Below are 23,506 nucleotides of genomic sequence, written 5' to 3'. Positions count from 1 at the left end.
AATAGGGGGGTGCAACTGAAACACAAAGCTTATCAGGAGAAGGCACATGTATTATTTACTTTTAATCCCAAGGCAGGACTAAGCCTGTTATAGATTGTCCTTGCTGTACATCTTGCAGAAAAGCCCTCAATTTTCAAGTGGCAGTGAGTGTGTAAATATAATGTCTGTAAATATGCATGGATGCCTGTTTGTGTATCCAACCCAGTGCTGACATGAGGGCTCACCTTTTCGCCAACTGCTCCAGGCAGACCCAAATCACCAGCATCGCCCTGAGGAGAAAAGCAGGATTTCAAATAATACCAAGAGAACATTTTATTTATGGGTGTGGGAAATGGGTACAAAACCATGTGCCTTTCAAATACTGCATATGACTTCTCTCATTAATTTCAATTCATATTTCTCCATAGTTGAAACATAACCAGAGCGTGTTTCACTAGTTACAAAGGCAAGAAATACAACTATAATCCTGATATTTCTTACCTTGGGTCCTGGTCGCCCTGGTAGACCTGGTTGCCCTGCAGGGCCAGGAGGTCCCTAGAGTTAAAAGAGTATGATGGCCGTGAGCAAAAATCACATTTGCATTGCATTTACCCATTTAGAAGAGCCTTCCATCCCAGGAGATATACAGTGGAAATATACATTTTAATCAGTATTTGAGTTTTCTGGGTATCTCTGGGTATGATCTTGGTATTGCTAGAACCTTGCTCTACTAGGAGAGCTACAGGAACATTATTGCTATAGTGACAAAGTAACTACGGTAGATAACTAGCTTAACAAAGGTAAATAACAGAAATAACTAAATAAAGGTATACCAATAATAAATATCAGCAAGTTACATACAAACAATTGTTCAGGCAACCTACCGATGCACCAGGGAGTCCAGGTGACCCAGAAGACCCAGATCCAGAAGACCCTCCATAGCCTGGAGATCCTGGGAGACCAGGTGGTCCCGGTGGTCCAGGCAGTCCAGGTGAACCCTGTTAAATAGACCACATCAGTACCTTAATGTGTAAAAAGAATCACTGCCATTGATGTGGTTCTGGACAAGAAACTGCAAAGAGGAGAAAATGCACACCATCCATAATTCCTGAAGAATTTTACTGCAGATTAATGAAAGATCTTGGTTATCTTGTTATTTACTATTTCTTAAGAAAATGCTTTCACAGTGACAAAACAAGATCTTGGTCAAGAGCTCACATAATGCAACTTTCAATCATTCCATATACAGGATGCTACATGGAATACACTTCTTTTTTTTCAACCGCTCCTGTCTACACTAAGAAACACTCCATAAATGGATTTGATGTTTGCTGTGCACCAACAAAATTGCTGACAGGTTCAACGTATGTTGATCCTTCAGAAACCAAGTAAATCATGGATTTTGTAATAATAAACATATCCCATGTATCTTTCACAGCTGAGGTGCTTCTTTGCTTAGAACATTCCATCGTGGAGGTTGACACGCTGCATTCTCTATCCGTTTAGGTAGAGGCCTGCATGTATCCCAGATGAACCTCGGATTGTTTATAAAGGTTTAGGTCTATACAGCAGCTATGCTAACAGAAATGAGGAGATCTATAGGCTTTATCTTATATGTGTAACAACCTACCCGCACACTCTCCAAATCAGGAAAGCCAGAACCCTCGAAGTCCGCGAAGGTCTGAAGCCAAAGGAAACACACATTAGTCTGAAACACTTCACACAAATGCACAAACAAACCTTGTCAAGGTGTGTGAGTGACAATGTGGGAAAGTATCAGTGAATTATCCTATTTGAAACACTGTCTAGTTTGCTAAGCCAAGGGACTAAAACTCACATGTCTGTCTCGGGATGGTCCCAGAGCAGGGGGGCCAGGGGGGCCCGGAAGGCCCCGGGGACCTGGTTGCCCCTCACCACGGTCACCCTAGAAACAGAGGATAGAGGGCCACAGGCAAAAGGACAAGTTGTGACTAACAGAGGAAGACAGAGATAATAATGTATCTTCATAGAGATGATGTAGTATTCATGGAGACTCCGATGCACTGTGCCCCCCATTTTACCTTCATTCCTCTTAGTCCGGGATCTCCTGGCGTCCCAGGGAATCCAGGAGGTCCGATAGGCCCCTGAGAAGGTGAAGAAAAGACGAGAGTTCAGTGATGTGCTTCAGCTCTGACGTGTTGCTTCTGTATACATGTGAGGTTCACTGTCAAATGCATTTACTAGGAGGACTTACAGCACTGCCATCTTCACCAGGGTCACCCTATAAACAGAGAGGAGAGTGTAGTTACCATGATGCATCTCCCCCTGACATGACCAACAGGGTTGAAAGCACCCAATCCATTGTTTTAAAGAAGGCTTCAAGGACACTGTATACACTGCTTTTGCTGGATGCTTGATACGGATTACTCAACCGACACCATGATGCCATCCCCAACACAGCCAGGTCCATGAAAGAGCTAGATACTCAAATAATGTCTTATTAAGGGTTCGAGAAACATTTTAGGGTACTGGGCACTGGGTATGGTGTGGCTATCCCTCTACTAATGTGGTTTCTAACAGTAATATATAAACTTGATGTCAGCATCCTGTACCTGTGCATTCAAAACCACTTTCAAAAGCATGCTGACTTTTTTAGGACATTTTGTCAGAATCTTTTTCTTCAACAAATCTTTCCTAGATTCCTAGAATTTCTGATAAAAGATCCCAAGATGTTTTACCCTTCTTATCTCATGTAATGAATTTCCCTTTGGAGGCACAGTTTATTGACACGCATGTTTCCTTACATGTGAAAATAGATCCGTGGATAATGGATCAGTGCAACAGCGCACACACACACACACACACACACACACACACACACACACACACACACACACACACACGCGCGCGCACACGCAAACACACACACACACACACACACACACACACACACACACACACACACACACACACACTTGACACCCACACTTGACACCTCTGGCAGTTATTCTCTCCATTCATCTCACACCTGAACTTTACTCTTCCCTTTTCATTGCTGAGGACTGAGAGTAGAAAATGATACAGAGATGACAGGTGATACTAGCACTTTGTCACATGCCATGAATGAGAGTGTCAACTCAGGTCCAGACTGCATACCCAAGGGCTCAATGCTTTCAAAAAAAACTGTTCATCTCCCAATGTGTGTGTGTGTGTGTGTGTGTGTGTGTGTGTGGGCGTACGTCCGTGTATATCTGGGTATATCTGATACATTATTTCACTAACTGACTGCAAACGACCCTACATAAGAGTTCTGTTTACCCACAAAGGACTAAAACATAGAGTAACATATAATGTAACCCACACGCTTAAGAGGATTCACTGAGTAGATACCGGAGAGGATAGACTGAAAAGACATGGTTGAAATGTCAAGAGAACCTGTGGTTATAAGAAACATCACTTACAGGTTCTCCATCGTTTCCAGGCAGACCAGCAGAGCCAGGTGATCCTGGTGGTCCCCTGGGTCCTGGGACCTGAACCCGTGAACCGTCGCCAGGGTTCACAACCTGGGCTCCCTGTCCTGGTGGCCCAGGTGGTCCAGGAGGCCCAGAAGAACCACGGTCCCCTTTAGGACCAGGTAATCCAGCACCCTGTTTCAGCAACATACATTCACTCGATCATCAGCTTTCAAAGGGATACCTGGACTTAACATATAACAGTATAACTCTACTGTGTGAGTATATTTCTTAATTGTGTGCTGTTCCATATGCAGAGCAACAAAACTTACCCTGTCTCCTTTGGCACCCTGCAAAAAACACACACATACACATATCAGTGAAAACTCATCATGTCAACATAACCCAACTCCACAGCAGCAACTTTCACATTCATATCATAGAGTCACTGGACCAGGACAGAACACAGCAAAGCTGCTGGAGAGTCATTTTAATATGGATACCACAGCAAGTTGTCTAAACATAAAGCCTATACTAATTTCCATAATTTTACAAATAATTATAAGAAGAATGTATAGCGACCCTGCTACTTTGTAATTAGACCATTGTCTAATTACAGCTAACTGATACTTTATTGACTTTATTTTGAATGCTACAACTCACAGTACTCAATTGTGAAAAATGTAAAAAAAGACACAGTGAGCGACAATGTGACCACATCGAAGTGTTTGTGAAAGATAATCACCTTCTCTGTGCGCCCGCTCCCTCCTCCGCCGTAGCCACTCTCTCCCTTCGGCCCAGTTGGACCGCTGTCTCCTGTGTATCCTCTGTCGCCCTTCTCTCCTTTCGAGCCCGCTCCGGCCGCACCTGCGCTACCTGCAGACGCAAAACACACATCAGCACAATCACAGCCGCAGACCACTTCGAGATCAATAGCTCATTCGGCACGCGCAGGGATGCTGTATTCATTACGCAGTACACATCTCCTTCATTACTGCGTGTAGGACGACGCAGCGTGTGTGAGACGCATGATGGAGCACCACTCTCTTTTCCTCTTGCAAGGAAAGTAGAAACAAAATACAACAAAATGAGAAAATGCATGCATGACTGCTCCTGCTACATTCTGTTTGGTGTTAACAGTCCTGCTTGAAAGATGCTCAGTATAAGCCGTTAAACCACAGAACCATTCAGAGCTGCAATATGAATGTGTATCCTTTTCTGTTCCAAGACTGGACAGTAACAATAATCCTTGACACATTGCAAAGTCTTACCCAATAGAGATGCGATCAATAGAATCTAATGAGGTTCAACTGGTGTCACTTTCAAAGTCTATCTAACAGGTTTAGGAGATGATAAGGACTTTGTGTTTGTTCATAATATTCTGCAGCTATCTCCAGTATAGAACATTTACAATTTCATAGATTAAGTAACTATACTGACTTCAACCTTAAAGGTAATGGACTGGTATTTAGCAGACGGTTTGATCAAAAGCGACGTACAGACAACCTGCAGCGATCGGGAATCGAGCCTGGGTCAGTGACGCTTAGTACTGCACCACCATACACACCAACTTTAATAACAGTTATAGTAGAAGATAAAGATATATGGTAATTATGCAAAATTGTTCCATTCTCAAAAAATCCAAAATGGTTCCATTCACCAAAGCTTGGTGAAGCACTATAAACTACATCATAAACTAGAGCTATTACATATTTATGTTTATGTTTCAGACTGGAATAAAATGGAATTCTATTTATTCAAAATGTAACACATTTTATGGGATTAAAATCAGCGACTGACAGATCCAGATGATTAACTGTGGTCTATGATGGAGGCCTTTTCTGTTTCAACATGGCCTCTAGAGGGTGCCAAACACCACATTACTTCCACCTGAGTGGTGGTGCTATTCCACCCCAGCATGTCATCAAAGCTCCCCGAGTAAAAACAAATACTGTTATCTTTCCCAGACATCTCCATGATAACATGACTCAGAAGAGGGATCAAACCTGCACTAATAATGAATCACTAATACACACACACACACACAGATGACTTGGCACTAAGCTAAAACCACATGCTGACAGCGGAGTGCTGTATGCGTGTGTCTCTGACTCATAACGCATAAATCCTAGCACACAGCACAGCAGAGTAATAATCCTGAGCACTTCAGTGATGCTGGTTAAAATTGAAAGTGTGGGAGTGGCCAGGGTGTCACAGAAGGTCCCAGGTGAGCGGGTGTCATGGTGATGGTGTGGTGGGAGGAGTGTGCCTCGCCAATGACTCACCGGAGTGTCTGTGGCCGGAGTCGCCTTTCGGTGATGTCACTGGGGGCTGTGGGATTGGCCGCAGGGTTGGAGGTGTAGTCTGTAGGGAGGGAGGGGGAAAAATGTTGACATCTCAAGACCTCTGTGCCATACACACGCATGCACACAAACATACACACGCGCACGCACGCACGCACGAATACACACACATTCATGCACACAAATGCATTCATCAGTACGCCTGCACACACACCCAGACATACTCTCTCTCTTACACATATACACAGTAACGATGAAAAACATACAGTCACTGTAGTCTCTCTGATTCGGTGTAGGGTCTTTGAATCAAGGGCTAGAACAATGAAAAGACTGCAAGCTATTTTCTTCATGTGAGTCCAGTGCTTCTCACTCACCATGACAGCATATCTGTTTCAGATTGCATCTACTCAACGTATGGCTTGAGTTCAACCGTTTCATTTGCGAATTATTATTCTCCATGCGTTAGGGTTCCCTTCTAGTGCCTCTGTTTCTGGCAACCAGACTGCCATGATCAGCATAAACCATAACAAAACACATAAACTGTTCACTGCGGGGACCGCTGAGCTGTTTCAAGTCTGCCTCAAGTCTGGCGCCAAAGGTTAGCCATTCTTAGATACAGACAGCTAGCAGTGGGGGATCTACAGTATGGGCGAGCATAGCGTGCAATTAGCCGCTTTTTTTTTAAGCAACGTGACCCCTTGAGTTGTGAGAGGATTAAGAATCCACAGGTGGGAGTAGCTGACCCAGCTCGGGCAGACAGACAGCAGCAGTTCAGACTCCAGGGGTGGAGGTCTGGAGGCCCTCTCTGATCCTCCGGCTTCAAGCAGGGGCAGGAGATGATAGCGGGGTCGAGCGCTCCCCCTCCAGTGGGCTAATTCAGCCTCCAACTGCCTGATGATGTTGACAGCCAGTGAATTGGTCCAGGGAGGGCGAGCACACCACAGAGGAGGAATGTGAGGTGTGCTTCAGAGGGCTGTGCTTTGGGGAGAAGAGGCTGGAAAGTGCAGTGTGTAGTGTGTGTGTGTGTGTGTGTGTGTGTGTGTGTGTTTGCATGAGTGTTTCTCTGTGTGTGTGTGTGTGTGTGTGTGTGTGTGTGTGTGTGTGTGTGTGTGTGTGTGTGTGTGTGTGTGTGTGTGTGTGTGTGTGTGTGGGGTGGGGGGTAGGTTGCCAAGGATCTGCCATCACGGCTAACTACTACTCTGGGAATTGAACGAAAGAATATTTGCTATGATAGAGAGTCCTCTTCCATCCTTCAGCTCAGAGAGAGATAGCAGTAATAGCCTATTCTCCACTCATTCTAAACAGCAGGTACGGTTCTCTGAAGTGCCAGAGTAGGAGATATAGGGAAACATGATATGAGACGACAGACAAGAGGAACCCTTCGCTGTGGAAAGCCAACCAACTTTCACCGTCAGCCCTCACTTCAATTACTGTGACACGAGGAGCCTAGCACGAGGGGAATTTGGCACATCGGTGGGAATTATTTTGTCATAAGGTGATGAGTTTTATAAAACAGACTTTCTAAACCCTCAACCTCTCGTTGAAGTCATGACAGCAGGAGGAACTGTGCTCAAGAGAAGAGACAGATTATGATGATGATGATGATGATGATGATGATGGCTACAGCACTCATACTGACAGCCATGCTCACGCCATCAGCAAACAAACAAAAACAAACCAAGAGCACACTTCTCAGAAGGTGTACAGACTTGTATCTTTGTGCAGTCCGAGGCAACGTAATGAAGTTACGAACATATGTTTACTCCGCTGTCACGAGCTGCCGCACAAGTCTTGTTTTTTTTTATGAGAAACGACACAAAATTAGATTATAGACGCTTTCTTGCCTGTCAGTCTGTCATGCCTGACACATGCCATTTTCTACCATTTTCACCGCAGGAACATGCTTTGACCTAGAAAAAAAGAACTAAACTGAAGCTTTCATTCACTGCGCAAGGTATTAGGAAAATATCCCAGGGGCACAGTCCATCAATCTCATACAGATTTCCATCTAAGACAATGGAAAAAACGTCTTATACGTCTGCATGAAGTGAGCGTGGTGATATTCTGAGCTCCCATCTCCTCTTGCCTGGGCTTGTCGAACAGCAGAATCCACCACTAAGCAGGGGCTCAAAATACATACTCACTGTATTACAACAGGAAACAAAAAAATCAACATTCCTTCTGAATGTGCAGGACCAGCTGTTGAACGCCTTTAAAAGCCTCAGATATACAAATAATTAATAAATGCTTGTCAGAGGAAGGGAAAACTCCTCCATAACAAAAAAAAAGACAGGCTTCAAAGCAGGCTGGAATGAAACTCTCACAGACCCACACTACCTCAAGCATGCCAGGAAAAAGCAAGTGGCCAACGCCGCCCCCTGGTACCTTAACCCCCTCCCCGGGATCCTGAGCCTTAATACTGATTGAGGAAACAGACAGAATAACAAAACAGAACCTCATGGCAGAGGCTTCCACATGCATACGGACCCCGCAGGAGCCACCTGGTTTTCCCCTCCTCTGTAATTGGGTCGACGTGCACAGGCACAGGCCCATGCGTCAGCTAGGTATCGGAAAAAAAAGGCGGCAGGGTAATTTCGCCTCACCATAAACCCTCACTGTCTGCAGACACCTGGCCTACGAGGTGAGATGATTAGGTGTTGTTTGCGAGGCCGTGCCACACATTGTATATCTCCGCGTGTGACCTCCCTTGACATAAAGGGTTCATGTATTTGGAAGTCCAGGTCAAAGAAAGTCAGTTTGAAAGCTATTACCGAGACTGTGGGGCTCCCCTCTCCCTCTCCACTTCCGTAATCGCCCGAGGCCTGCAGAAATGGACAGTGATAGGAGGGGGAAAGAGCATTTTTCAGTCAGGGTCGTATTGCACAATGAGAAATTTACAATGAGAAGCCATTCATCATGGTGTTATCCACCTCTGCTGGAGGCCATGCTGGCAGCATAGATCTTATTGACTGACAATATACTTTACCCTACTGATGACCTATGTAGGGAGAGCATTCTTTCCAGACAGGTATGTCATTCCATATACCACCCAGTAGCCACAGGGTGTACTATTCATTAGCCCCCTTGACAGAAGGCTTGGCCCCTTATAACTTTAGGTCAAAAGTGGTGGTAAAAATATATGGAACTTAATTAAATCTTTCAAAGCTTTATGTGATAATATTTCTTTCCTTGCTGACTGACAGGTTTGAATACAGGACAGAACTAAGGAAGATGGATAACATGCAAAACGCCTGTGAGAGGTTTAGTTTGGATGAGATCATAATGTCACTGGTTATTTCTTGGCATTTTAAAACATGTCTGAGATTCGGTGACAGGTCTCATGTGTAATATTTGGAAAAGGCAACCATAGCCAAGACGAGGTACTCACTGCGTCTGAGTCATCTCCATCTTCATCACATTGCAGCTCTGCAGCTCGGGGATCTCCGATGACCTTCAGCTCTGAAATAACACCCTGAAACACACACACACACACACACACACACACACACACACACACACACACACAAGACACATTTCAAGAGATGTTTCATGTCTGGATTTCCAGGTGTGACGTCATTCCCATCATGCCATGCTCCAGCTGCTTGTTTGCTACACTCTCTCTGAATGTTCTCAGTGTCGACCTCACGAGGCCTCGCCCGCCATAGAAAAACTGATAATGAGATAATAATTTTCCTCAGATGTTGGGCACTTCAAAGGCATGTTTGGGAGCCTCTGTGTGCCAATGCCCTGGGATTTTCCCCTTTGAAGATGTTTGTCTAATTACTGGCCCAACAGTGATAACATTCACACTTACATTACGGGCGGGAAGAATTACAATCACATTCCAATATGTTAGACTCAAGCAGCACACGCACTTTGCTCCAATGGTGATACATCCGTCCAAGGCCGTTTGGAATATGCATTATTTGGGAGGTTATTTCACACTGAAGTCTAAGACCTCCCTCACCCCACAGCCTGAATACACTTTTGTCTGAGTCAAAGAGTGTGACCCCCTCAAAGTGCAGTGAAGGAAACTTTATGACGGTTTTAAAAGAGCTTTTGTGACTCAGGGAGAGAGGCTATAGAACGTAGCGCTTTAGGATTCAAAGGAAGGATCATGCTAAGTGGTTATCAGATGGCCACGATCAGACACAGAGTAGTCCTATCTTAATAAGCGCAATGACGGTTATGACTGAAAATCTCCACAATGTAATGGAAGTAATCGTGTCTTTAGTATCTAGAGTGGAACTTGAAAGAGCACCATAAAATAGAAAGCATACCATGCTACGCTGCCCACACTCAATCTGCTTTCTGCCATTCTTTTGTCAGGCCATCCTCTCTGGGAAGGGCCGGGGGCATTCTTGTTGGGCAAAGAGCATCACTATGGCTTTGAGAGGAAAATGCACGGGAGGAACACTGAAGCTCACAGGAGGCTGTGAGAGACACCCACACACCACAGAGTCCAGAGACTAGACAGTCTGTCTGTCTGCAGGTTTCAGACTCACGGCTTCTTTCTCCTTTGGCCATCCAGATCTGGCCGTGGCTCTCCACAACTCAAAGAGGCATCCACACACCAGTGATCTGTTACTAATTGTAAGTAGTGGACACTATTAAACCTTCAGCCATTCAGCTCCCTATTCAAATGAGAATGTTGAAAATAAGATTAAAAGCCTTGGGCAAAATATGCTAATCACCCCACTGTCGCCACGCTGTCGGTTTTTAACTGTATTATTTCAATATCTGACAACTTCTGAAAAATTAACCCTGCAATGTTTACATGAACAACAAGTTCCATCCTAATACATTTACTTCAGTCATAGATCAAAAGTGTGGTCTCACAGCTAGTTAAAGCAAATCTTTCCACTAAATTTCGCTCAGTTGTTCTTGACGGAGGAGGATGGGCAGAACTCCCAGGACCATTCAGAGGAACCTGGTGGGCAGCCTGTGGCCTTTACTGCAGTGTGATGCTTGGAACCAAATGCATTACACTGGCAATAACCCAGAGTAATCATATTTAGCCTTGGGTCTAAATTAAACCTCTTGTTTTTTATATCTATTATACTCTCTGACTCGCTGTCTAGTTGTCCTTCCCTCTGCCTCTTCCTCGCTGTCCTCCTCTTCTTTATCTCCTCTCTCTCTGTGTTCCTCTGTCAGTGAGTAAGTGTGTATGTGTGTCAGATAAGATAACGTGGGTGTTCATGTCATTTGGCAGATGCTTTCCAGTGGTCGTTTCCGCCACTAATAAAATAATCAGTGGCATAATTCCTCTGTCTAACTTTCACTCTTGTCTATTTCTGGCCTCATCTGATTACCTCCGTCAGGTCAGAGTCTAGCTGTCTGCCCGCTCGCTCTGATCAGAGTGGAGGTTAAAGGGTCAGCTGCTGGCATTACAGCCCCCCCCACGGCTTGGCAGTGCAATTAACTCCAGTGCTGGAGAGCGAAGGATGCAGGCTGGATGTATTTTCTTTTACGGCCTCTGCTCCACTGTTTGTTTTGATTGAAAGCGGGCCAATTTGACCGATCAAATCATGCATCTCTTCCCTCTCCTCTGGTTTCTGTTCCATGTGCCTGCCTCAGCTAATGCTGAAGTACGCAGCCCGGTGTGTGTTTTTCAAAGTGCATTGCTGCTGTCTAATTTCTCTCCTTGTTACTTGCCTTTCCCTTAAAGAACTGTAAGCATTTTCTCCAGAATTTTAAATGGCTTGTTGATGTTGGCATTAGCCCTGGAGGAAGGCATGTTACATACCAGGAATTTATCGCTGTCTGCCCCACCGGCCTGCCCAACGAAGATGCCCGCGCCATTCTCCAGATCCATGTCGTCGGGCGAACGTTCGAAGGTCACGACCTGTGGCTCAGAGTCACAGTTGAAGAAGAGCGTCACTGTGTCCTGGTTGACGCTGAGGGCGAAGCGGGTCCACTGGTCCTGCATGGAGGGCACAGTGAAGCTGGCCGCCAGGTAGGAGGTGGTGGAGTCGGGCTCCGTGTAATAGAGGAGGATCTGCTGGCGGCCGCCCTGCACGGCTCCTAGCTTCACGCCCACGTACATGATCTGCTGCGTGGCGTCGGTGACGGAGAAGATGATGCCGGGCCGCGTGGTGGTGGGCTTCACGTGGAACATGAGCGAGAAGTCGCGGTAGAAGGGGTTGGGCAGGTGGGCGTGCGCCAGCTGCCCCGTGTTAGAGCTTTGGCTGAACACGTAGCCGGGGCTGTTGTCCGGGCCGTAGACCTTCTCGATGTCGGATGGAGGAGGGTTCCCGATAAGCTGCAGTAGGGACAGTCCATTTTCCTCTGTGGACAGGACAGGACAAAAAAAATCAGTACATGGGCATACACCACTGAAAAAAAGAGTAAGATAAAAAAAATGTGTAAAAGACAAAAGGAGCATAGAGACATGGGGTAACTTGGCTAGGAGGAGGGATATGGGACATGTTAGAAGCACTGAATTAGTTAAATACACACTCGGACACAAGTGAGTTTCACAAGGTGACTTTGTGGGAGTAGACAAGGGACACACCACTGCTTTAGTACTGTCTGTTTAGTGTTCGTGACATGGGTGTATACATATCTGAAAAGGAAAAAACGTAGAACATTGTCTGACTTTACAATGAACGGTTGCCTTTTTATGCAGAGAGCAGTTCAACACTAGAGTATAGCTTCAAACAAAACCAGAATTGGGATGGAAATATGCCTAAAGACTTGTGTTAGGATAGTGTAGGTCACATGGTAGGGAAAGCATTGACTGACAGGCAGAGCTTCAGTGATGTCACTTGCTGTGGCTAATTAGGTAAAAACACACCTGTCCTGGCATTCATGATTCACAATTAGTTTCCCTCCTTTGGGTGATGCCACTCTTGAACTTTGGGGAATTGAGTCATTTTGGATTACGTTTTGCTTGGAACATCACCACCACTACAACTACAAAGCCACAATCCTGAACTTACTGAACGCCCCGACACTTGAGCTGGCCATGGGAGTGCAAACCAACCAGCCATCAGTTAGGTGACCACTCCCTGAGGATCTGCCAAGCTGACACACACACACCCTTATCCACAAATGTCAAACCTGCTTCCAAGTATTGCTTCACACAGAGAAAGTGTGTAGGATTAGAGGCTAGGTTTTTTATTTTTACTTTTATTTTATGTTGTGCATGAAGAGGGGAGCAAAGATAATAAACCCCTACACAACAGCTGGCTGGCAGTTATAGCTCTTAGCCTTTGGAGCAAATAAAGTAAGCCCCCTGGCTTCAATAAACACAGAGGAATGGGAGGATTGTCATTCCTGTTCAAGTATGAAGATTTTACTGTTCTTATTTTTTTTCCCAATACATCTCAATATAGATTGTCTTGGGAGAGGAGTGGAAAGCTTGTTCTCTTTGCTTTTTAAATAGAAAAGGCTATAAAATTGAACATCAACAATGATGTCCTAAAAAGGTAGAAGATGGAAATATACCCAGGGCTTGGCAGAACTAATCCAATACCATTTAAGTAAAGAACCAAAAGCTTTCAGTCAATACACGGCGACACAAATTGCTCATTTGGTTGAAAGCCATTGCTTTGACGTGGGTTGAAGTACTCTGCTGACATGATAGTAAATAGAACTGTACAAAATATAAAAAAGTGAATACACAGATATGGCCTATTTTTTTATTTATCTACTTATTTATTTCTTTGTTTTTTTTCCACAAATGACCGTTACATTTCACAGCCAGTCACAGTGACAAACCTTCCTTCTTCTTCTCAGGAAACCAAGCTAAGACACTGTGGAACACACAGTGTTAATCCCATGGGGAGCTGCATCAGCACTTATCTAACCTAGGCCACCACTGCACTCTCAGGCTGATGGGTCAGATGGACTCCTTCACACTCACACCGCCGCCACTCACCACAGGATCCCCCTAGATTAAGGAGGCATCCGAGCCCGTCGGCAGATAACTAAGTAGGACATGGAAAATGTGTCATCCCTCCCATCAACCCCCCCTGCCCCCCACCGACCTCTCTGCACTGTCATGTCATCGGCACAGAACGGGGGCAGCAGCTGGACACCAGAACACCAGAATATCTCCGCTCCTACAGCTATCGCCCATGACGACAGTGATGGAGGGCAGGCTCATTATTAAAGAAGGTTCAGAAATAACAGGGAGGACAATGGCCTGAGTGTCAGAGGCACCAACAGAAACCTTCCATTTCCACTGTGAAAGTGGCCCTGGAGACACAGAGAGAGATTTCCCATGTATTTATAGAAAGACCATCTTTTGAGTTAAGCAACCTTTTATTATTAATGATTTCCCAGTTATGTCAGTTATGAATGAATGAATAAATGAATGAATGAATGAATGAATGAATGAATGAATGAATGAGCTCAGGAATGAGAACCAATCCAACATGTTGTTTTTAAACTTTACAACAAACAAAAAAGCAGCTTGCTTTGATCAACTCCGAACCTTACAAACACCATCAAACAGCAGCTCGTGTTTGAAACTGATAGTTTGAAATACATACCAGGTGGCATGTGACCTTAGTTATTAAACAGGGTTCAAAGGCCCCTTGATAGCCTGTGAGAGCTACATCATTAGGAACTGCAGATGGTGTCTTTGTTGCAAGTCAAAACATATGAGATCCTCTGCCACACAACGCAGCCATGCCCGTGGCCTCGTGGCCCCTCCACCAAAAGAAAACAAGCGTTTCCGAGACTACAACTAGTACACAAACACGTACGGCCCCGCAGGCACTTCCCTGACAGGATGAAGTTGTCTTTCTTAACAAGGCCCGGATCAAACGGGGACAAAATTAGCCAGAAAAGAAGGAAACGGCAAAACTACGTTGATGGAAACTCAAGGAAACCTGGGGGATCTCCTGTTCCCCAGATGGTTTTGTGTTGGTGTGTGTGTGTGTGTATGTGTGTGTGTGTGTGTGTGTGTGTGTGTGTGTGTGTGTGTGTGTGTGTGTATGTGTGTAAAAACAGATCATGGATATCAGCACAGCTCTGTGGTCTATATACTATGTCTGTAGCCTCCAAACACTGTTTTTGCTTTGTGTGTGTGAGAGACCTGAAAATAACACTTTGGGGAATCCTGTGTCCTTGACTGAAAATGTTTTTGACAGTGTGCAGTAAATTGTGATTGCAAAACCCAGATGTTTATCGGAACAGAGGGAGACTACAACTCTCTCAAGGCCTCTGAAAGTGTGTACTCATGGATTGACACCCCACACACACACACACACACACACCCGACATTTCCCACACACACACACATACACACACACACACACACACACACACACACACACACACACACATACACACACCCACAACTTTTGGCCTCATACTACACTAAACTCATCCAATGCTTCATCAATGCTTCATCTTCTATTCTCATCAAATTAAACAGTAATGCTGATGGTAACCGCACTAGCACTGCATATATTAAACACTAGGAAGCAGAGGACAGTTGAACAGCTTAAGGTGATGGATTCCTGGGCAAATTAAAGCAGAGCACAGGAATGTGGGAGGTATGTTCAAAACCAGCATGTGGCTTCACTGTGTGTGAGCATCACGCTCCCTCTGACAGGCCAGCCTTCACTGCTGCTGTTGTTTCTCCTTGTTATTTCTTTTACATCCTTCTCCTCTGATGTGGTGATCTAATTCTTTTTTTGACTTCCACAGGGCTTCCTTTGCCAGCCTCCTGCACATGTCTCTGCCCTGGTATCATCCCCAACGCCACCGCTGCATGTGTTCTGTCCGTGCATTCCGACGCAAGCCCTCATTTACAGCGCAGTCTAATTATTATGCTGTCCAGATGTGCATCTTCTCTCTTTCTTTCTCTTTTTTCTCTCCACCACTTTCACCCAAACCAACAATCAGCAAGGCCAGTCATCAACAAGGCTGGCACACTGCCTGTGTCAGTCGAGAACACTGCTATGCATATCTACATGATAACACGGGGGAATGATCCAGAATGACATAAAAAAAATATGTGTAGAAGGTTTGAGATGACACGGTACTAAATCAGTCCCAAATGTGACACGCATGTCATTGTTTAGTCGAACTGAGCCAATTTCTGAGGTTTGTATTTCATCCAGGAGCACAGACAAGCAGATCTTCTCAAAGCATCGACAGCACTCTAAGGTAACTCTGAGGCCCAGAGGCAACTGCTGCATATGCCCTGACTATACAGCTAACATGTCGCAACTGTTACGCAACTTCTATGAACCAGGCAAACCCTTTTTAAAAAAAAGAAGAGAAGAGACACCTTCATTGTAACATGGGTATCAATGTGCTGCAATGAAAGACATGTAGAAGTGAACACTGGCTGATTCATTTAATCAATACTGATGTCTATGGGGTTAAACATTACCTTGTAAATGCCAATGTCTATTCAAGCATGAGGCCGTCTCCCTTGTTCTTAATCTCTGACAGCTAAATGACTCAGAAGAGTGAGAGGGACGGAGAGAAAGTGCTAACCCTGAATGGGGCCGCAGGAGTTTATGGCTCTATTTTGTTCCATCTGAGTTCATTCCATTCCCGCTAAACACAAAAGCAGAGCTGCCCCTGTTTCCCATCACTAAGCAGAGAACAGGGAGAGACTAAACATATCCAACTGGAGATAGGGTGGGTATGCCTGATAAAGCAGTGAGGTTGTGACAAGACTCATCTCCATGTATGCTTACAACTCCCCCAACTCACTCACCCCCCACCCACCACGAAGCGCTTCCAGGCTTCTGAGGAGATAAGTGGGGAGATTGAGGCAAATGACAGTTGGGGATTTCAAACCGAATATCCTCAGACCACCCCCCCTTCCCTCATAAACTCGTCTCCAGGCAGTGCCGCTCCTGAGCTCTCCATGAGAAAATGCGGAGCATCTGGAGGTTCTAAATTACCATGGAGAACTGAAGGCCCCTGTGGCTATGTTCAGCCACCAATCAAAACACCTCCCTGGCGGGGGATCCTTTCACACGGTGTAAGCATCCCCGCTGACGGCTAAAGACCCGTCTCTGAGAGGGGCAAAGTTCAGCTGCGGAGACATGGAGCATGGGCCGCACCGGCTGCGTTTGCCCACGCATACCACCAAACACAAACAGGCACAAGTGGATTAAGTGAGGTGGTGAGTGACTCAGAGGCCACGGTGTGCTGGCCGGGTTGCCCTGATGTTACATTCTACGAGTAAATTTAATTTGGGTCATGGACAAGGTTCCACTGTGTGATGCTGACTTGTGTGAAACACTTCTGTTGTGGTATGCAGCGGGTGTGTGTTCAGCCATGTTTTACATCGCCCTTATTTCCCCTGGAATTACACTTTTTTAATCTACAGAGATTTTAGATTTAGTTTTTTTTGTATCAGGTATCAATCTTTTTTAAATCTCTTGTGTAGTTACATGTTCACAGCAATACAACATTGCCCTGAGTTTGAGAAGGTTTTATATTTTATGGATTCGAAAACCAATCCTGATACTAGTCCTGAAAACTCTAAAAGTCTTCATATGTAAGTAATGATACAGAATGGGAAATGAATCAACACCTCCATACTGTACACCCAGCTGGACCTGCGTGAAGCTACACACAGTTAATCAATTTTCCCATAAATCCCTGCCTGATGTTCAATACGTGCAGGGATTAAGGAGGCAAAATGTAACCAAGTGTATCGGTTTACTCAGTCAAATCTGGGATAATCATTGAATAACCTAAAGCAAAAGATCTGAGATATATGTGATTAAAGGCATCTATTCCGTGCAACGCTTCAGTGGCAACCACGGCAGAGTTCCAAATCCAGATCCAGATGTCTGATTGGACGCTGAAAAAAGAGACCACACAACCCCGTAGTCTATGAAAATACCCAACTGCTAGCTCTTAACATGGATGAAGTATATGGCCATTCAAGAGACACACAAGGGCTATCAAGAGCCTATCTGGCGGCTATGGATGTGGAGAGCATTTTCCCCCTTAATTGAAGCCCTCTAAGCACTTCTGCTGCCTTTTCTTTGGCAGATCCCGTTGGGCGAGGAGCCAGCAACGAAAGCAATGGGGCCTCATGCCAGACCAAGGCATTGCCAAGTGACATCCGCAAACACTTCCAAATGCCATGGCCACCACAGAATACCAAACAATGCCACATCCAAGTACAGGGCATAGTGGTTGTGTGTAAATGCATAGCTTTAATGCTCGAGACAGACACAAAGGATTCTTTCTCCTCTCCCCGACGGATTCCAAGGGCATGGTGCTTTTCATGTATATTAAAGGCCAGTCATCTTTGCCGTGATGTTATAAAACTGTGGGCTTTTCCTCTGACCCTGGGCACAGAGGGCCTTACATCCTGTCTGAAGTCTGGTGCCAATCAGACGCCCCCTTGTTGCAAAAGGAACACGCCAAGGGCCGCTGGCCCTCCTCCCAGCCCCCAGCTCATCCACAAGAGGAGCTCAATCAGCATGATCTTCCCACGGACAACTATTTTTTCTTCTCTCTCTCTCTCTTTCTCACTGTCCTTACTCTTCCTTTTCCTCTCTGTCTCTCTCTACACCCACCACCTCACACACACACACACACACACAAACACACACACTCACACACACACACACACACACACACACACACTCACACACACACACACACACACACACACACACACACACACACACACACACACACACACACACACACATCCATGCACAACCGCCTCCCTGACATCAGAGCCCCGACAGCGTGTGCATGACCCCTTAGTGATGCATGCGCCGAGGCTGGTGTTACATCCGTCTCCTACAGAACGCTGCCTGAGTTCCACCTCAGAAACACAAGGGCTAGCGATGACAGATCCCTCCATAGAGGCTCATCACTACAACCTGACAAGGAAGCCTTGAGGGCACTGATATGGCTGCACCACTCACTCTCTCTCTCTCTCTCTCTCTCTCTCTCTCTCTTTCACCCTCTCTCTCACCCTCTCTCTCTCTCAAACACACACAGCCCCTGCTGGAGCAGGCAGTAGAGAGTGACTGCTATGCTGAGCAGGGCGAGGCATGGTTGTTGGTGAAAAAGAAAGAAAAAGAGGGAGGGGTGGGGTGGGGTGGAGGATGTGGTATTTCAATGGGCTATTAAGTTCAGTGAAGAAAAGTTAATTAACAACAAAGCCAATTGATTTTGGCCCAGAGGCACTGTTACCACAGGTTTGTAACCATCAGCGAAGCCCAAAGAAAGGCTAACGTGATAATCTATAAATGTTAACCTGCAAAGTTAACATTATTAGCATTTCACTGCCGTAATGATTTGCTCACAGGGGAGTGGACAGTTTTCTCCAGGGGCTGTCACAAAAATACCTGTGGAGTTCAAATTTAGAACTAAAGTCTGAGTCTATAATGACTTTGGCACACAAGGAGCGAGGTAACCCGATACAACTCTTTTGTGCTTCAACAAAACGCTAGCATAGAGAATTTATTCTGGCTTTGGGCTTGAATGTCAACCATTAATCCATATCACGGAGTCAGTCTGTAGTATCACTGCGAGCTGATTTGGGTAAGTGTTTCCAGATGGCGCTCCCCAAGGCCATGTCTAGTCTGACAATCCCTTTATATGTGAGCTGTTTCAAAAAACAAAACAGAAATGCTCATGTCTTCATACTGACCTGAGGGTCAGACACATTTAGCATTTGATGACTAGAAAAAAATCAGCTCAAAAGCATACTTCAGTCAAAGTGGAGATGCCTGCAGGGCAAAATAACTCTTAATATATTCAGCTACACTTTGTTATATTGCAATGACATTATGTCTACTAGAGGCTCTCAATACAAACATAAAAAGATAATGCACAACACCTTAAAACACTTGACGTTGCAGAAAACTCTTGAGTCTGACTCAAGCATCACCCCACCAGGATGTGGAAGGCATGAAATCCACATTATCCCCCGAGTTTCATTTCACATCTTCAGCGCAGCGCAACACATTCTTGCAACATAGGAATAAATCAGACAGCTTAAGAAACAAATCTGTCTCATGTTACATGCAACATGCCAGAACCAATTAGGTAACTTGCATCATTACACTCTTTAGACAACAGCATGCTTGCAGGGGTTTGGCATTTGCAATGTAGAATACCAAACCAAATGAGTTCCATGAAGACGACTGCAGCACAGTTTGGAATGTTCACAGTTCTTTGGAATGGGACATGGAAGTTAAACATCTCTTCTTGCAATAAAAACACCATTCTATGCTCACATGTACTTCATATGTGTAAGGCAGAAGAAGGCATTTCACCATGAGCATATCTATATGGGGGGGGGACGTGAAAAACTTAAAAGAATGTATCTTAGTTCATGTTATCCTGCTGAGAATTGTGCATCTACAGGTGTTCCACCAACTTTGTCGGCATTTGATAACCTATGCCCCTTTCAGAGAGTTGTGAAACTCTAGCTTTCAAGAGAATGTGACGACTGTAGGGCATTTTAATTGCAAGATATATGGCCTGCAATCTAAGGATGACCTTCACTTAAACTGGCCTGTCTAATCTCATCACATAAAGCAGCGTCAAAGTTCGATTATCTCAGTGCTCCTCAGTTTACAGTACATGGTTAGACAAAACAGGAGCCGAAAGCTAAATTCCAACCTGTCCTCTCTTATCTTAAATGTGTGATTTTTGCAAGGTATATCAAATATTGTTATCATGGAATGAGATACTTTTACAGGTTCATTGTGGAATTTCAGCCAGTTTCACTGAATTGATTGGGTTATGAAGAATGTGTGTGCAACACTTGGTGAGTGAGGCGTTATCAGTCACATGCAAGAGCAAGAGGCATATACACTGACATGCAAGCAGGGCAGGCAGCTGAGCTCAGTTCTATGCAGTTTCTATACGTTCCCGGGGCCAAGCAGGTGAGGTGAATGTGCTCAGACAAGGAAACACTTACTAGCTACATTCCCTGCGCACCCAACCCCAACCCCCACCCCCAACCCCCTTCACCACTCTAACACCCTCTTAAACTCTGGGTTATGCAGTTGTCCAGCATGACACAACACTTGGCCAAACAAAACAATTAACAACAGGTGGATGACACACACGCACACAAACACACACACACACACACAAACAACACACAGGACACAACAGGTGGTTGCTGGTTAAAAGAATGCATCTCTGGGGTTAAAAGGAGATGCATTCTAACCCGCCGTTACCTTTCTGGTTACTAACTGACAAGCACTGATACCCTTCATCACCACCATCATCATCATCACCACCATCACCACCGCTCTCCTTCTCTTCGGGCAGAAGGTGGCACTCCACGGCGAACCGACCCTCGGGGAGGAGTGTCCAGCAGCTGTCCACCAGGACCTCGCAGAAGCTGCGACAGGGCAGCTGGGGAGGAGGAGGGGGGTGCCCACCGCGCCCGCCGCCTCCCCCGCCGTCGCACCCTGGCACCAGCAGCAGGCAGAAGAACCACTCCAGAGCGTGGTGACAGCGCGAGCGCAGCAGCCACGCCCACTCAGACAGCGCCGCCTGGACCTCCTCCACGCTGGTGTGATTGAGGAAGTTTGGCACGGCGAATTGGCGCGCCGCCCCACTGACACCTTTCCGTCCGGCGCAAAAAGGCAAATCGGAATCTAGTGGCAGGCAACGCGGAGTTGCCCAGGTGGGAAGAGTGGTAGGGGGGAGAGCGAGAGCAAGAGCGTTCTTGCTCCCTGTTGTTAGTAAATCAACCGGGACAGAGTATTCTCTGGAATACTGCGTCGTGTTACCATTGCTAGCATGCCGACTAGGAGTGGAGCTAAATATGCTACTAGTACTACTGCTGCTCAGCTCACCTGGAGAAACATTCAAGTTTTCTCTAGTCTGATCATCAGTTGTGCGTGGGAAATCAGTTACAACACTTGCATGTTCCTCTGCTACTCTAGTGTATGTCTCTGTAACACTTCTCTGTAACTGGTCCACATTGGTTAAGTCTGATTTCACAGTAGGTCCCTCAGTATACACATATGCATTTCCCTCAGTTAAACTAGCAAAATCTGTGGGTGTTACCCTGTCAACCTCCTGTCTTTCCCCTATAGAGACCACTGACCCAGATCCATAGGCAGACCCAGACCCCAAAGATTCAACTGCAGATCCAGATTCAGATCCAGATCCTAACCCAGACCCAGACCCAACCCCAGATCCATCTCTGGGTTGATTCTCCTTTACCACTGAACCATCTGGACCGGCTCCTGATCCTAAACCTTGAAAAGCCTCCGAGACACTACCCGGCTCCTCTCTCGCAAAAGCATCCACACGTTCACCGGCGCGGTCGGCACTTGTACCTTTTCTCCTCTGGGTCTCTGGCCTTACATTGGCCGGTGTCGCTGTCTGTTTGTCGTCCTTCGCGCCTTCCCACCAGAGCCAGCCCTCTGAGAGCCCCACGCACAACAGGCACAAAAACAGGGGGAGGCCCAGCAGCATCCCGAGTTTAGACATCCCGCTCACTTAGCAGTGATTCAGCAGCTTGGCCCAGCTCCTGCGGATTACTGTGACATGCCCTAGCCTCTGATCCACAGACAAGACTCTCTCTCTCTGCCCAAGAAGTGTGCTAGACACCACACACTACTCCTGAAGCAGCCCAGGGAGAGAGAAAAAAAAAAAGTTGAGAGGAGTGCCATTGAGAGTGGGATTGGGAGGGAGGGTGGGGGGCTTACTCCTTATTGGCCCATCCTCAAGACCTTTCCTCCCTCTGCTCCTCCTCCTCTTTTGTCAAGGCATTGAAAGAGTGTCTCTGCTGATAGATAATCTTACAAAAAAAGAGAAAGGAAAAGAAAAAGAAATGGCTAGTAAGGTTGCTTTTGTTTGCGAGGGGGTGCTTTTCAGTGCTTGGAACAACCTCTGATGAATCTTTAGGTTTGTTTTCTGCAGAGCCTCTGTGCAAACATGATTTGTAAAAAGAAATTCCCCACGTGCTCATGAGGGAGGAGATAAAAAAAGTCAAACACTGTGGGGATTACTGAGAGCATGACAAATAGGGCTTTTTAGAACTGAGAGCCTGTGTTCATGTTCCCTCTCAAAGTTTTCATTTAACTTCTGACTCAGTTGATCCACTAAGAGACCTCCAAATGCCTCTGAGTGCTAGAATACCTGGTGGTCACGTCAAACACACACTTGACCCAAGTAATGCAACAATGCACTGAAACTCAGGAAATGCATTAACCATTTGCTGACCTAATCAAAAGAACTGAACTTAAGAATGCCAAAAATTCTAGGAAAAAAAGACATGTTCACTCCAGTGCAAGCAAACCATCCCTATATCCAAACATATTGGCCAGGGGGGTGGGGGTGGAATGGGGATGTGAAAGAATTCCTCAGTTATTCAATCACTTTCTCTGTACAGCGACAACCCCCCACCCCACCCCACACACACACCCACCCCACCCCACACACACACCCACCCCCCACTCGTTCGACATAAATCTTGGTCGCCAGGCTGCACCTCACAATTACTTTCCAACCAAGCCCGCCTCCTGCTTTCTATTACATGGCGAGTGCAGTTACAGAGCAATCCAGAGTGTGCTTGTTCAGACTGGTACGGACAGGCCTATGGGGTCCGCTGCCGATGGAGGACCCTTTGCATGTAGTAATGGAAGCTGAGCCGTGGAGATTACCATGAAAGGGATAGAACTCTGTTGTGGGCTAACAGAGCTGGCTTTTAAAAGAGAGAGAGAGAGAGAGATGTGCAATGTTTGATCTTGAATGCCAAGGCAACTTGTTGAGTGAGGGTCACAAGTAGAGGGAGGACACACGTCACTAAACCAGGGATTGTCTTCCACAAAGATTGTCTTGTCTTGCGAGGTGTTAACGTGA

The 23,506-nt window shown here is 45.8% G+C and overlaps 1 protein-coding gene across 2 annotated transcripts in view; it reads right to left on the bottom strand.

The window, feature by feature from the left end:
- The window catches only part of col18a1a (collagen type XVIII alpha 1 chain a), a 72,134-nt gene that overhangs the window by 11,912 nt on the left and 36,716 nt on the right, over nucleotides 1-23,506 (bottom strand). Inside the window, exons 1-15 of one of the 2 annotated variants that reach the window (XM_031585801.2) lie at nucleotides 21,979-22,297; nucleotides 11,460-12,001; nucleotides 9,102-9,185; nucleotides 8,485-8,535; nucleotides 5,696-5,774; nucleotides 4,156-4,286; nucleotides 3,743-3,760; nucleotides 3,420-3,605; nucleotides 2,213-2,239; nucleotides 2,040-2,102; nucleotides 1,817-1,903; nucleotides 1,610-1,660; nucleotides 864-977; nucleotides 481-534; nucleotides 225-269 (exon numbers count right to left, since the gene is read on the bottom strand). In XM_031585801.2, the coding sequence (XP_031441661.1) occupies nucleotides 225-269; nucleotides 481-534; nucleotides 864-977; nucleotides 1,610-1,660; nucleotides 1,817-1,903; nucleotides 2,040-2,102; nucleotides 2,213-2,239; nucleotides 3,420-3,605; nucleotides 3,743-3,760; nucleotides 4,156-4,286; nucleotides 5,696-5,774; nucleotides 8,485-8,535; nucleotides 9,102-9,185; nucleotides 11,460-12,001; nucleotides 21,979-22,132 (1,686 nt within the window). In that variant the 5' untranslated portion in view covers nucleotides 22,133-22,297. Of the gene's footprint in view, nucleotides 1-224; nucleotides 270-480; nucleotides 535-863; nucleotides 978-1,609; nucleotides 1,661-1,816; nucleotides 1,904-2,039; nucleotides 2,103-2,212; nucleotides 2,240-3,419; nucleotides 3,606-3,742; nucleotides 3,761-4,155; nucleotides 4,287-5,695; nucleotides 5,775-8,484; nucleotides 8,536-9,101; nucleotides 9,186-11,459; nucleotides 12,002-21,978; nucleotides 22,298-23,506 lie in introns of those variants that run through there. The other variant, XM_031585809.2, reaches the window with a different exon arrangement.

Source organism: Clupea harengus, chromosome 2, assembly GCF_900700415.2.
Source record: "Clupea harengus chromosome 2, Ch_v2.0.2, whole genome shotgun sequence".
In the NCBI taxonomy this organism is placed as follows: domain Eukaryota; kingdom Metazoa; phylum Chordata; class Actinopteri; order Clupeiformes; family Clupeidae; genus Clupea; species Clupea harengus.
This window is presented reverse-complemented; position numbering and strand designations above follow the sequence as displayed.